Source organism: Ictalurus punctatus, chromosome 9, assembly GCF_001660625.3.
Source record: "Ictalurus punctatus breed USDA103 chromosome 9, Coco_2.0, whole genome shotgun sequence".
Taxonomy (NCBI): domain Eukaryota; kingdom Metazoa; phylum Chordata; class Actinopteri; order Siluriformes; family Ictaluridae; genus Ictalurus; species Ictalurus punctatus.
The window spans coordinates 30866029-30881664 of record NC_030424.2 but is presented as its reverse complement, the minus strand read 5'-3'; the positions used below and the strand labels follow the sequence as shown (position 1 = coordinate 30881664).

The following is a 15636-nucleotide window of genomic DNA, read 5'->3' as shown; positions in this document are numbered from 1 at the left end:
CACACCTGCTTCTGTTTGTGGAGTTTGTGTCAGTTCAGTATCTGAAAAATATAAAAGGAAACTCATATATGAGTAACACCAAAACATTTAAACCATTCAATAAAATCACACATTAATCATGAAGTAAAAACAATTTCAACATTAAAACTCCACCTGCTGTTGTTTCCCAGGTTCCTTTTGCTGTGGTTCCAAAACATTTTAAACAAATGAAACACAACAAGAAAAATTTATCGGTTCACTGTCAGAATTACAAAATATAAGTCTTTAAAGAACAAAGTGAAATAAAAAGTTGAATGATTAATAGTTTATTTATGAATTATACTGAAATAGATTTTTTAAGGACACACCTGCTTCTGTTTGTGGAGTTTGTGTCAGTTCTGTATCTGAGAAAAAAAAAACCCTCAAATGAGAGTAGGTAACATTTTAAGACCTTATACTGTAATCACATTACAATTAAAGATTTATATAAACAATATACATTAAACTAAACTCAATTTGTGCCTAAACATTTTAAACAAATTCAAGAAAAAAACAAACAAAACGATACTGGTTCATTGTCAGAATTAGAAAATCTTTGAAATCTTTGAAGTCTTTGAAGAGGAAGAAAGTGAAATAAAAAAGCTGAACGATGAATAGTCTAATTATGGTCTGTATTGAAGTAGATATATTTTTAAGCACACCTGCTTCTGTTTGTGGAGTTTGTGTCAGTTCAGTATCTGTGAAAAATAAAAAATAACCTCATATGAGAGTAACACAAACTAGCAAATAGACAAACCACAACTTAATCTTATAGGTAGCATATCTTATGACATTATACTGTAATCATATTACAGCAAAATTTTAGTTTTAAATTTAGATTTAGTTTCTTAGATGTTGAACACATATCTTATGTAATTAAACAATTTTAACAACTAGAATTATACATTTCTGCTGTCTGATGAAAAACCAAAAACAATTTCAACATTAAAACTCCACCTGCTGTTGTTTCCCAGGTTCCTTTTGTTGTCGTGCCAAAACATTTTAAACAAATGAAACACAACAAGAAAAATTTATTGGTTCATTGTCAGAATTACAAAATATAAGTCTTTAAAGAACAAAGTGAAATAAAAAGTTGAATGATTAATAGTTTATTTATGAATTATACTGAAATAGATTTTTTAAGGACACACCTGCTTCTGTTTGTGGAGTTTGTGTCAGTTCTGTATCTGAGAAAAAAAAAACCCTCAAATGAGAGTAGGTAACATTTTAAGACCTTATACTGTAATCACATTACAATTAAAGATTTATATAAACAATATACATTAAACTAAACTCAATTTGTGCCTAAACATTTTAAACAAATTCAAGAAAAAAACAAACAAAACGATACTGGTTCATTGTCAGAATTAGAAAATCTTTGAAATCTTTGAAGTCTTTGAAGAGGAAGAAAGTGAAATAAAAAAGCTGAACGATGAATAGTCTAATTATGGTCTGTATTGAAGTAGATATATTTTTAAGCACACCTGCTTCTGTTTGTGGAGTTTGTGTCAGTTCAGTATCTGTGAAAAATAAAAAATAACCTCATATGAGAGTAACACAAACTAGCAAATAGACAAACCACAACTTAATCTTATAGGTAGCATATCTTATGACATTATACTGTAATCATATTACAGCAAAATTTTAGTTTTAAATTTAGATTTAGTTTCTTAGATGTTGAACACATATCTTATGTAATTAAACAATTTTAACAACTAGAATTATACATTTCTGCTGTCTGATGAAAAACCAAAAACAATTTCAACATTAAAACTCCACCTGCTGTTGTTTCCCAGGTTCCTTTTGTTGTCGTGCCAAAACATTTTAAACAAATGAAACACAACAAGAAAAATTTATTGGTTCATTGTCAGAATTACAAAATATAAGTCTTTAAAGAACAAAGTGAAATAAAAAGTTGAATGATTAATAGTTTATTTATGAATTATACTGAAATACATTTTTTAAGGACACACCTGCTTCTGTTTGTGGAGTTTGTGTCAGTTCTGTATCTGAGAAAAAAAACCTCAAATGAGAGTATGCAACTTTTAAGACATTCTACTGTAATCACATTACAATTAAAGATTTATATAAACAATATACATTAAACTAAACTCAATTTGTGCCTAAACATTTTAAACAAATTAAAGAAAAAAACAAACAAAACGATACTGGTTCATTGTCAGAATTAGAAAATCTTTGAAATCTTTGAAGTCTTTGAAGAGGAAGAAAGTGAAATAAAAAAGCTGAACGATTAATAGTCTAATTATGGTCTGTATTGAAGTAGATATATTTTTAAGCACACCTGCTTCTGTTTGTGGAGTTTGTGTCAGTTCAGTATCTGTGAAAAATAAAAAATAACCTCATATGAGAGTAAGACAAAAAATAGCAAACGGACAAACCACAATTTAATGTTATAGGTAACATATTTTAAGACATTATACTGTAATCATATTACAATAAAATTTTAGCTAAAAAATAAACATTTAACTAAAATGAATTTGAAGAAATATCTAATTGTAATTAAACAGTTTTAACAACTAGAATTACACATTTTTTCCTGTTTGATAAAAATATATATATATCAATTTCAACATTGAAACTCCACCTGCTGTTGTTTCCCAGGTTTCTTCTGTTATCATGTCAAAACATTTTAAACAAATGAGACACAAAATGTTACTGGTTCATTGTCAGAATTAGAAAATATAAGTCTTTAAAGAGGAACAAAGTGAAATCACAGAAGTTGAAGGATTAATAGGCTAATTATGATCTCTATTGAAATTAATTTTGTAAGGACACACCTGCTTCTGTTTGTGGAGTTTGTGTCAGTTCAGTATCTGAAAAATATAAAAGGAAACTCATATATGAGTAACACCAAAACATTTAAACCATTCAATAAAATCACACATTAATCATGAAGTAAAATCAATTTCAACATTAAAACTCCACCTGCTGTTGTTTCCCAGGTTCCTTTTGCTGTGGTTCCAAAACATTTTAAACAAATGAAACACAACAAGAAAAATTTATCGGTTCATTGTCAGAATTACAAAATATAAGTCTTTAAAGAACAAAGTGAAATAAAAAGTTGAATGATTAATAGTTTATTTATGAATTATACTGAAATACATTTTTTAAGGACACACCTGCTTCTGTTTGTGGAGTTTGTGTCAGTTCCGTATCTGAGAAAAAAAAACCCTCAAATGAGAGTAGGTAACATTTTAAGACCTTATACTGTAATCACATTACAATTAAAGATTTATATAAACAATATACATTAAACTAAACTCAATTTGTGCCTAAACATTTTAAACAAATTAAAGAAAAAAACAAACAAAACGATACTGGTTCATTGTCAGAATTAGAAAATCTTTGAAATCTTTGAAGTCTTTGAAGAGGAAGAAAGTGAAATAAAAAAGCTGAAAGATTAATAGTCTAATTATGGTCTGTATTGAAGTAGATATATTTTTAAGCACACCTGCTTCTGTTTGTGGAGTTTGTGTCAGTTCAGTATCTGTGAAAAATAAAAAATAACCTCATATGAGAGTAAGACAAAAAATAGCAAACGGACAAACCACAATTTAATGTTATAGGTAACATATTTTAAGACATTATACTGTAATCATATTACAATAAAATTTTAGCTAAAAAATAAACATTTAACTAAAATGAATTTGAAGAAATATCTAATTGTAATTAAGCAGTTTTAACAACTAGAATTACACATTTTTTCCTGTTTGATAAAAATATATATATATCAATTTCAACATTGAAACTCCACCTGCTGTTGTTTCCCAGGTTTCTTCTGTTATCATGTCAAAACATTTTAAACAAATGAGACACAAAATGTTACTGGTTCATTGTCAGAATTAGAAAATATAAGTCTTTAAAGAGGAACAAAGTGAAATCACAGAAGTTGAAGGATTAATAGGCTAATTATGATCTCTATTGAAATTAATTTTGTAAGGACACACCTGCTTCTGTTTGTGGAGTTTGTGTCAGTTCAGTATCTGAAAAATATAAAAGGAAACTCATATATGAGTAACACCAAAACATTTAAACCATTCAATAAAATCACACATTAATCATGAAGTAAAATCAATTTCAACATTAAAACTCCACCTGCTGTTGTTTCCCAGGTTCCTTTTGTTTTGGTTCCAAAACATTTTAAACAAATTAAAGAAAAGAAAAAACAATATTGGTTCATTGTCAGAATAATAAAATATAAGTCTTTAAAGAACAAAGTGAAATAAAAAGTTGAATGATTAATAGTTTATTTATGAATTATACTGAAATAGATTTTTTAAGGACACACCTGCTTCTGTTTGTGGAGTTTGTGTCAGTTCCGTATCTGAGAAAAAAAAAAACCCTCAAATGAGAGTAGGTAACATTTTAAGACCTTATACTGTAATCACATTACAATTAAAGATTTATATAAACAATATACATTACACTAAACTCAATTTGTGCCTAAACATTTTAAACAAATTAAAGAAAAAAACAAACAAAACGATACTGGTTCATTGTCAGAATTAGAAAATCTTTGAAATCTTTGAAGTCTTTGAAGAGGAAGAAAGTGAAATAAAAAAGCTGAACGATGAATAGTCTAATTATGGTCTGTATTGAAGTAGATATATTTTTAAGCACACCTGCTTCTGTTTGTGGAGTTTGTGTCAGTTCAGTATCTGTGAAAAATAAAAAATAACCTCATATGAGAGTAACACAAACTAGCAAATAGACAAACCACAACTTAATCTTATAGGTAGCATATCTTATGACATTATACTGTAATCATATTACAGCAAAATTTTAGTTTTAAATTTAGATTTAGTTTCTTAGATGTTGAACACATATCTTATGTAATTAAACAATTTTAACAACTAGAATTATACATTTCTGCTGTCTGATGAAAAACCAAAAACAATTTCAACATTAAAACTCCACCTGCTGTTGTTTCCCAGGTTCCTTTTGTTGTCGTGCCAAAACATTTTAAACAAATGAAACACAACAAGAAAAATTTATTGGTTCATTGTCAGAATTACAAAATATAAGTCTTTAAAGAACAAAGTGAAATAAAAAGTTGAATGATTAATAGTTTATTTATGAATTATACTGAAATACATTTTTTAAGGACACACCTGCTTCTGTTTGTGGAGTTTGTGTCAGTTCCGTATCTGAGAAAAGAAAACCTCAAATGAGAGTATGCAACTTTTAAGACATTCTACTGTAATCACATTACAATTAAAGATTTATATAAACAATATACATTAAACTAAACTCAATTTGTGCCTAAACATTTTAAACAAATTAAAGAAAAAAACAAACAAAACGATACTGGTTCATTGTCAGAATTAGAAAATCTTTGAAATCTTTGAAGTCTTTGAAGAGGAAGAAAGTGAAATAAAAAAACTGAAAGATTAATAGTCTAATTATGGTCTGTATTGAAGTAGATATATTTTTAAGCACACCTGCTTCTGTTTGTGGAGTTTGTGTCAGTTCAGTATCTGTGAAAAATAAAAAATAACCTCATATGAGAGTAAGACAAAAAATAGCAAACGGACAAACCACAATTTAATGTTATAGGTAACATATTTTAAGACATTATACTGTAATCATATTACAATAAAATTTTAGCTAAAAAATAAACATTTAACTAAAATGAATTTGAAGAAATATCTAATTGTAATTAAACAGTTTTAACAACTAGAATTACACATTTTTTCCTGTTTGATAAAAATATATATATATCAATTTCAACATTGAAACTCCACCTGCTGTTGTTTCCCAGGTTTCTTCTGTTATCATGTCAAAACATTTTAAACAAATGAGACACAAAATGTTACTGGTTCATTGTCAGAATTAGAAAATATAAGTCTTTAAAGAGGAACAAAGTGAAATCACAGAAGTTGAAGGATTAATAGGCTAATTATGATCTCTATTGAAATTAATTTTGTAAGGACACACCTGCTTCTGTTTGTGGAGTTTGTGTCAGTTCAGTATCTGAAAAATATAAAAGGAAACTCATATATGAGTAACACCAAAACATTTAAACCATTCAATAAAATCACACATTAATCATGAAGTAAAATCAATTTCAACATTAAAACTCCACCTGCTGTTGTTTCCCAGGTTCCTTTTGTTTTGGTTCCAAAACATTTTAAACAAATTAAAGAAAAGAAAAAACAATATTGGTTCATTGTCAGAATAATAAAATATAAGTCTTTAAAGAACAAAGTGAAATAAAAAGTTGAATGATTAATAGTTTATTTATGAATTATACTGAAATAGATTTTTTAAGGACACACCTGCTTCTGTTTGTGGAGTTTGTGTCAGTTCCGTATCTGAGAAAAAAAAAACCCTCAAATGAGAGTAGGTAACATTTTAAGACCTTATACTGTAATCACATTACAATTAAAGATTTATATAAACAATATACATTACACTAAACTCAATTTGTGCCTAAACATTTTAAACAAATTAAAGAAAAAAACAAACAAAACGATACTGGTTCATTGTCAGAATTAGAAAATCTTTGAAATCTTTGAAGTCTTTGAAGAGGAAGAAAGTGAAATAAAAAAGCTGAACGATTAATAGTCTAATTATGGTCTGTATTGAAGTAGATATATTTTTAAGCACACCTGCTTCTGTTTGTGGAGTTTGTGTCAGTTCAGTATCTGTGAAAAATAAAAAATAACCTCATATGAGAGTAAGACAAAAAATAGCAAACGGACAAACCACAATTTAATGTTATAGGTAACATATTTTAAGACATTATACTGTAATCATATTACAATAAAATTTTAGCTAAAAAATAAACATTTAACTAAAATGAATTTGAAGAAATATCTAATTGTAATTAAACAGTTTTAACAACTAGAATTACACATTTTTTCCTGTTTGATAAAAATATATATATATCAATTTCAACATTGAAACTCCACCTGCTGTTGTTTCCCAGGTTTCTTCTGTTATCATGTCAAAACATTTTAAACAAATGAGACACAAAATGTTACTGGTTCATTGTCAGAATTAGAAAATATAAGTCTTTAAAGAGGAACAAAGTGAAATCACAGAAGTTGAAGGATTAATAGGCTAATTATGATCTCTATTGAAATTAATTTTGTAAGGACACACCTGCTTCTGTTTGTGGAGTTTGTGTCAGTTCAGTATCTGAAAAATATAAAAGGAAACTCATATATGAGTAACACCAAAACATTTAAACCATTCAATAAAATCACACATTAATCATGAAGTAAAATCAATTTCAACATTAAAACTCCACCTGCTGTTGTTTCCCAGGTTCCTTTTGCTGTGGTTCCAAAACATTTTAAACAAATGAAACACAACAAGAAAAATTTATTGGTTCATTGTCAGAATTACAAAATATAAGTCTTTAAAGAACAAAGTGAAATAAAAAGTTGAATGATTAATAGTTTATTTATGAATTATACTGAAATAGATTTTTTAAGGACACACCTGCTTCTGTTTGTGGAGTTTGTGTCAGTTCTGTATCTGAGAAAAAAAAACCCTCAAATGAGAGTAGGTAACATTTTAAGACCTTATACTGTAATCACATTACAATTAAAGATTTATATAAACAATATACATTAAACTAAACTCAATTTGTGCCTAAACATTTTAAACAAATTAAAGAAAAAAACAAACAAAACGATACTGGTTCATTGTCAGAATTAGAAAATCTTTGAAATCTTTGAAGTCTTTGAAGAGGAAGAAAGTGAAATAAAAAAGCTGAACGATTAATAGTCTAATTATGGTCTGTATTGAAGTAGATATATTTTTAAGCACACCTGCTTCTGTTTGTGGAGTTTGTGTCAGTTCAGTATCTGTGAAAAATAAAAAATAACCTCATATGAGAGTAAGACAAAAAATAGCAAACGGACAAACCACAATTTAATGTTATAGGTAACATATTTTAAGACATTATACTGTAATCATATTACAATAAAATTTTAGCTAAAAAATAAACATTTAACTAAAATGAATTTGAAGAAATATCTAATTGTAATTAAACAGTTTTAACAACTAGAATTACACATTTTTTCCTGTTTGATAAAAATATATATATATATCAATTTCAACATTGAAACTCCACCTGCTGTTGTTTCCCAGGTTTCTTCTGTTATCATGTCAAAACATTTTAAACAAATGAGACACAAAATGTTACTGGTTCATTGTCAGAATTAGAAAATATAAGTCTTTAAAGAGGAACAAAGTGAAATTAAAAAGGTGAACGATTAATAGTTTATCCATGAACTGTATTGAAATAGATTAGATTTGTAAGGACACACCTGCTTCTGTTTGTGGAGTTTGTGTCAGTTCAGTATCTGTGAAAAATAAAAAAATAACCTCATATGAGAGTAACACAAACTAGCAAATAGACAAACCACAACTTAATCTTATAGGTAGCATATCTTATGACATTATACTGTAATCATATTACAGCAAAATTTTAGTTTTAAATTTAGATTTAGTTTCTTAGATGTTGAACACATATCTTATGTAATTAAACAATTTTAACAACTAGAATTATACATTTCTGCTGTCTGATGAAAAACCAAAAACAATTTCAACATTAAAACTCCACCTGCTGTTGTTTCCCAGGTTCCTTTTGTTGTCGTGCCAAAACATTTTAAACAAATGAAAGACAACAAGAAAAATTTATTGGTTCATTGTCAGAATTACAAAATATAAGTCTTTAAAGAACAAAGTGAAATAAAAAGTTGAATGATTAATAGTTTATTTATGAATTATACTGAAATAGATTTTTTAAGGACACACCTGCTTCTGTTTGTGGAGTTTGTGTCAGTTCCGTATCTGAGAAAAAAAAAACCCTCAAATGAGATTAGGTAACTTTTAAGACATTCTACTGTAATCACATTACAATTAAAGATTAATATAAACAATATACATTAAACTAAACTCAATTTGAACACATATCTAATGTAATTAAACAATTTTAACAACTAGAATTATACATTTTTGCTGTTTGATGAAAAACCAAAAACAATTTCAACATTAAAACTCCACCTGCTGTTGTTTCCCAGGTTCCTTTTGTTGTCGTGCCAAAACATTTTAAACAAATGAAACACAAACAATTTTATTGGTTCATTGTCAGAATAAGAAAATGTAAGTCTTTAAAGTGGAACAAAGTGAAATCACAGAAGTTGAAGGATTAATAGGCTAATTATGATCTCTATTGAAATTAATTTTGTAAGGACACACCTGCTTCTGTTTGTGGAGTTTGTGTCAGTTCAGTATCTGAAAAATATAAAAGGAAACTCATATATGAGTAACACCAAAACATTTAAACCATTCAATAAAATCACACATTAATCATGAAGTAAAATCAATTTCAACATTAAAACTCCACCTGCTGTTGTTTCCCAGGTTCCTTTTGTTTTGGTTCCAAAACATTTTAAACAAATTAAAGAAAAGAAAAAACAATATTGGTTCATTGTCAGAATAATAAAATATAAGTCTTTAAAGAACAAAGTGAAATAAAAAGTTGAATGATTAATAGTTTATTTATGAATTATACTGAAATAGATTTTTTAAGGACACACCTGCTTCTGTTTGTGGAGTTTGTGTCAGTTCCGTATCTGAGAAAAAAAAAACCCTCAAATGAGAGTAGGTAACATTTTAAGACCTTATACTGTAATCACATTACAATTAAAGATTTATATAAACAATATACATTACACTAAACTCAATTTGTGCCTAAACATTTTAAACAAATTAAAGAAAAAAACAAACAAAACGATACTGGTTCATTGTCAGAATTAGAAAATCTTTGAAATCTTTGAAGTCTTTGAAGAGGAAGAAAGTGAAATAAAAAAGCTGAAAGATTAATAGTCTAATTATGGTCTGTATTGAAGTAGATATATTTTTAAGCACACCTGCTTCTGTTTGTGGAGTTTGTGTCAGTTCAGTATCTGTGAAAAATAAAAAATAACCTCATATGAGAGTAACACAAACTAGCAAATAGACAAACCACAACTTAATCTTATAGGTAGCATATCTTATGACATTATACTGTAATCATATTACAGCAAAATTTTAGTTTTAAATTTAGATTTAGTTTCTTAGATGTTGAACACATATCTTATGTAATTAAACAATTTTAACAACTAGAATTATACATTTCTGCTGTCTGATAAAAAAACAAAAAACAATTTCAACATTAAAACTCCACCTGCTGTTGTTTCCCAGGTTCCTTTTGTTGTCGTGCCAAAACATTTTAAGCAAATGAAACACAACAAGAAAAATTTATCGGTTCATTGTCAGAATTACAAAATATAAGTCTTCAAAGAGCAAAGTGAAATAAAAAGTTGAATGATTAATAGTTTATTTATGAATTATACTGAAATACATTTTTTAAGGACACACCTGCTTCTGTTTGTGGAGTTTGTGTCAGTTCCGTATCTGAGAAAAAAAAAAACTCAAATGAGAGTATGCAACTTTTAAGACATTCTACTGTAATCACATTACAATTAAAGATTTATATAAACAATATACATTAAACTAAACTCAATTTGAACACATATCTAATGTAATTAAACAATTTTAACAACTAGAATTATACATTTTTGCTGTTTGATAAAAAACCAAAAACAATTTCAACATTAAAACTCCACCTGCTGTTGTTTCCCAGGTTCCTTTTGTTGTTGTGCCAAAACATTTTAAACAAATGAAACACAAACAATTTTATTGGTTCATTGTCAGAATAAGAAAATGTAAGTCTTTAAAGTGGAACAAAGTGAAATCATAGAAGTTGAACGATTATTAGTTTAATTATGAACTGTATTGAAATAGATTCATTTGTAAGGATACCTGTTTCTGTTTGTGGAGTTTGTGTTTGATTAGTATCTGAAAAATATAAAAGTAAGCTCATAAGAGACTAACACCTAAACATTTTAAAAACATTAAATAATATTAAAGATTAATCATAAAGTAAATTTCAACATTAATACTCCACCTGCTGTTGTTTCCCGGATTCCTTTCGTTGTCATGCCAAAACATTTTAAACAAATTAAACAGAAGAAAAAATTATTATTGGTTTGTTGTCAGATTTAGAAAATTGACATCTTTGAAGGTGAGCCAAGTGAATTAAAAAAGTTGCATGTTTGATAGTTTAATTATGAATTTTAAATATAGAGATTACGTTTGCCAAAACACACTTTCTGTTTGTGGAGTTTGTGTGAGTTCAGTATCTGTTTAAAGCAAATAATACAATTCATTTTGTATTACAATAACACGTAAAGTAGCATTACAGCAACAGGCTAAGTGAAGAATAGTATTAAACATGCTAACCACAAACTAGCATTAAGGTATAGAGGAAAACAAAAAAGTTGACAAATTAATAGCGTCACTGTAAAACATATTTAATGGGGAAACACTCAAGTCGCAAAACAAACCTGCTGTTTGTGGAAGTTGTGTTGGATCAGTATCTGCTTAAAGAGAATAATCAAATCATTTAGAGTGAAATATTCTACCATTCAAACAAACATGTTAACTACACATGCATTAAACATGTCTTCTGAAATAACTTTCTAATTACCTTATGTTTTATGATACTATGCTTGCATTAAATTAACACTGAACTGATACTCGACATTAAAATGAATACATTTTAATAAACAATTAATACACAGGCAAATCACTAACTAGTCTAAACAGTCTTTATCAGTGATTAGCAGGAAAAATACATCATTATTAAACTGCTTTAATTAGAAAATACATTTCACATGTGAGTACATTATAAATTAATGTTCTAACTGGAGTAATTGAAGTTTTCTTTTAAATTTGGCATAATCAGTTCAGTTACTGTGTATTATGTTGTTATACAATAATTGAAACTCCACCTGGTTTTTGTGTCTCGGGGTTTGTCCTCTCCATTGACCATGTAATCATGAGGGGAGTGGTTTTGATTGGTGGTGTAAGAGCCAGCGTTGGGGTGGGGAGGGTCGGAGTACGGTTAAAGAAAGGAACGGTGAAAATTAACAGAAGGGAGAGAGCGGAGACAAGGGAGGCAAAGGGGGAAATAGGCAGAAGGGGGAGAAGAAGTAGAAAGGGGAGGATGGGTAGAGTGAAGGAAAAAGTCCCCTGACTTGGTTGAAGATCTAATGAAAGACAAACATTAGATAGATAGACAGATAGATAGATAGATAGATAGATAGATAGATAGATAGATAGATAGATAGATAGATAGATAGAAATATGTAAATAAATAAAGTAAATATATAAATAAAAAATAGACAAACAAACAAATAAATACATAAATAAATAAATAAACAAACAAACAAACAAATAAATAAATAAAGGTGATGACTTTGAAATTGTGTTGGTCCAGTGACCTTAAAGTGGCTTCCTGACTTAAAACATAATCAGTACCACTCATCGATCATTGCTCTAAGGAAATCAGAAGCAACGTTCATTAGTATCTATTCAACACATCTTCACAACTTTGAATTTTGAAATTTGCATCTGCTGATGCACATGATGATGATCTTTGTGCCTTTTCTACATATGCAGAGGCTCAAATATAACTGCGCATTTCAGTACATTTTTGAAAATGATTCCAATGCTCGTTGTCACAATTGAAGACATTTAACAACTGAGTAGATGCAAAAGCTCATAGAAAACCAAACCTTTTTCATTGTTTTTGTCTTCATCTGGGTGTAGAGACAAGTAGAGAAAGAAACCAAATTACTATTAGATCATGGTTACTTCTAGATTACATTTTTGTTTTAGTTTATTAGAATTTCATACCTTTTTTCTTTGTAGTAGTTGTTGTTGTGTCCGTCTCTGTTTAAAGGGAAAAAAATAATCTCATGTCACAGATTATTAATACACAAATTAGTATAATAATAAGCAGGCAGGTATTTAGTGACACTATATAGGTATGTGTATGCATATAGTGTATGTGGTCTGCAGCAATGTTTTAGGTAGGTGGTACGTGTCAAAGTAACATCCACATGAGTGCAGGACCCAAGGTTTCCCAACAGAACATTGTCCAGAGCATCACACTTCCTCCACCAGCTCGCCATCTTCCCATAGTGCACCTGGTACCATCTCTTCCTCGGGAAAGTGACACACACACCCGGCCTCCACATAATTTAAAATAAAACGTGAGTCATCGGACCAGGCCACCTTCTTCCATTGCTCCATGGTCCAGTTCTGATGTTCGCGTGCCCATTGTAGGAGCTTTCGGTGGTGTACAGGGGGTCAGCATGGGATCTCTGACCGCTCTGCAGCTATGAAGCTTCATACACAGCAAGGTGTGATAAACTGTGTGTTCTGACTCCTTTCTATCAGAAGCAGCATGAACTTTTTCAGCAGTTTGTGCTACAGTAACTCTTCAGCTGGGACAAGATGGGCTAGCTTTCGCTCTGCACGCACGTCAATGAGCCTTGGGCAAAGACCCTGTCGCCGGTACACCAGTTGTCCTTTCTTGGACCATTTTTGGTAGGAATTAATCAGTGAATATCGGGAACACCCCACAAGACCTGCCATTTTTGAAGATGCTCTGACCCAGTCGTCTAGCAATCACAAATTGGCCCCTGTAAAAGTCTCTCAGATCCTTATTTTTTGATGCCAATTTTTCCTGCTTCCAACACATCGACTTCAAGAACTGCCAATTTACTTGCTGTCTTATATCCCACCCCATGACAGGTGCCATTGCAATGAGATAATCAATGTTATTCACTTAACCTGGAAGTGGTTTTAATGTTGTGCTTGATCAGTGTGTGTGTATATACATATATACAGTTGCATTCAAAATGATTCAACCTCCATTGCAAATCAGGTTTATTGTCAAAATGTACAGACTTCCAGCTGTTTGTAATGAACAAATCAAACAAAAGCAATTGAAATAGTTCGACACAATGAATGCTTCAAGTGATTTCCCCAAATTCAATTGAAAAGGCAACTTATAATAATTTCCCCAGTCTCAAAATTATTCACCCCCCCTGAATAGAATCCCTCACAACAGCACAGATATGCAAAACAGGTACTGTCTCAAGCACACCTGATGCAACTAATCAAGGGCTTCATTAGCTGCAGCAGGTGTGCTTGAGCTGGAACACATGAAATACATGAACTGGCTAGGGGTAGAAAATGTATGAAATACCTGGACGGTGCAGAAAAAGGAAGCTATCAACGTCTGCAAGCAGATTTCTGAGAAGGCAGGTTGTGAAAAACCTTCGAGTGACTGCAAAAGACCTTCAGCAAGACTCGGTGTAACAGCACTGAGGTTTCAGTGAGCACAGTAAGGCGCGTACTAAACACAGAAGGTTTCCATGCCAGAACTCCAAGACGTTCATCACTACTGACCCAAAAGCACAAGAAAAGTCAGCTAAAAATCATATAAATGGAGGAAGAAGAATGAAGAAAGAACTCTCTGTCCACAGTCAAGCATGGTGGTGGCTCGGTGATGCTCTGCTGCTGTGGAGTAGGCTTTGAAGAAGGTGGTTGCAGCACGCAAACCCAAGAATATTACTGAACTGGAGGCCATTGCTCATGAGGAATGGGAGAAGATTCCTCAGGACCACTGCCAGAAGCTCTGCATCTTGTTTGCAGCAGGTCATAACAGCAAAAGGAGCTCTACTAAATACTAAAGATGCTTGCTATGAAGGGGGTGACTAATTTAGAGACTGAAGAAATGATTATAAGTTGCATTTTCAGTTGAATTTGGGGAAACCACTTGAAGCATTCGTTGTGTCTAACTATTTCAATTGCTTTTGTTTGAATTGCTTATCTCAGAGAGAGAGAGAGAGAGAGAGAGAGAGAGAGAGAGAGAGAGAGAGAGAGAGAGAGAGAGAGAGAGAATACCTTTTCTTGGTGTAGTTTTTGTTGTTTCAGTATCTGTTTAAAGAAAATAATGAAATAAATAATCTCATATGGCAGTACAGTGCAAACTATGGACTCCATTAATATGTATGAAATAAAAGATATTTAAATCATATAAAAATCCTTATAAAAGTATGGATATGTGCATATGGATATATTTAATAGGAAATAAAATCTTATCAAAAAGAAAACCCCCCTGGTGTTGTTTCTGCTGTTGTTTTTTCTGTCGTTAATTCTTCTGTTGTGCCAGACACTGTTTAAACATAGTTAAAACAACAACATTATTTAATATGGGTATGGATATTGAATTAAAAAAACAGAAAAATAGGATCTTTAGTCAACTATGAATGTCATTAATCTTTTCGTAACATAAATATTGAATATTAAACTCCACCAGGTGTTGTTTCTTCTGCTGTTGTTTCTTTTTCTGTTGTTGTTGTTGTTGTGGTTTCTTCTGTTGTGCCAGACTCTGTTTAAACAGAGTGACAAAATATATGGTTTTATACTCAAAGCAAGCCATTTAAGGAAACGCATAACTGATGTGTTATAGAAGAAAGTCTAAAACAGAAAAATACCATGATCCAGATAAAAACAAAAAAATGAGGATACAGAGCTGTTCTACTTTCTAAAATTCCAGACTGCCAGGACGGTTATCTTCTGGAAGCTATCACAGTGGCGTGCAGTAAATTACTGGGTTTGTTAATGCGAAGGTAGAAGGTAGGTTTGGCTGGTTCTAATCCGTGCCGGATACAGGTT

General features: G+C 30.2%; 1 protein-coding gene across 2 annotated transcripts in view; it reads right to left on the bottom strand.

Moving 5' to 3' along the window:
* Positions 1-10476: 10476 nt before the first annotated feature.
* LOC108269731 (cubilin) overlaps positions 10477-15636 on the bottom strand; it is an 86822-nt gene continuing 81662 nt past the window's right edge. Inside the window, exons 44-53 of one of the 2 annotated variants that reach the window (XM_053682546.1) lie at positions 15275-15349; positions 15080-15133; positions 14863-14898; positions 12802-12837; positions 12681-12704; positions 11895-12152; positions 11448-11480; positions 11009-11029; positions 10864-10899; positions 10477-10688 (exon numbers count right to left, since the gene is read on the bottom strand). In XM_053682546.1, the coding sequence (XP_053538521.1) occupies positions 10597-10688; positions 10864-10899; positions 11009-11029; positions 11448-11480; positions 11895-12152; positions 12681-12704; positions 12802-12837; positions 14863-14898; positions 15080-15133; positions 15275-15349 (665 nt within the window). In that variant the 3' untranslated portion in view covers positions 10477-10596. The remainder of the gene's footprint in view (positions 10689-10863; positions 10900-11008; positions 11030-11447; positions 11481-11894; positions 12153-12680; positions 12705-12801; positions 12838-14862; positions 14899-15079; positions 15134-15274; positions 15350-15636) is intronic. The other variant, XM_053682545.1, reaches the window with a different exon arrangement.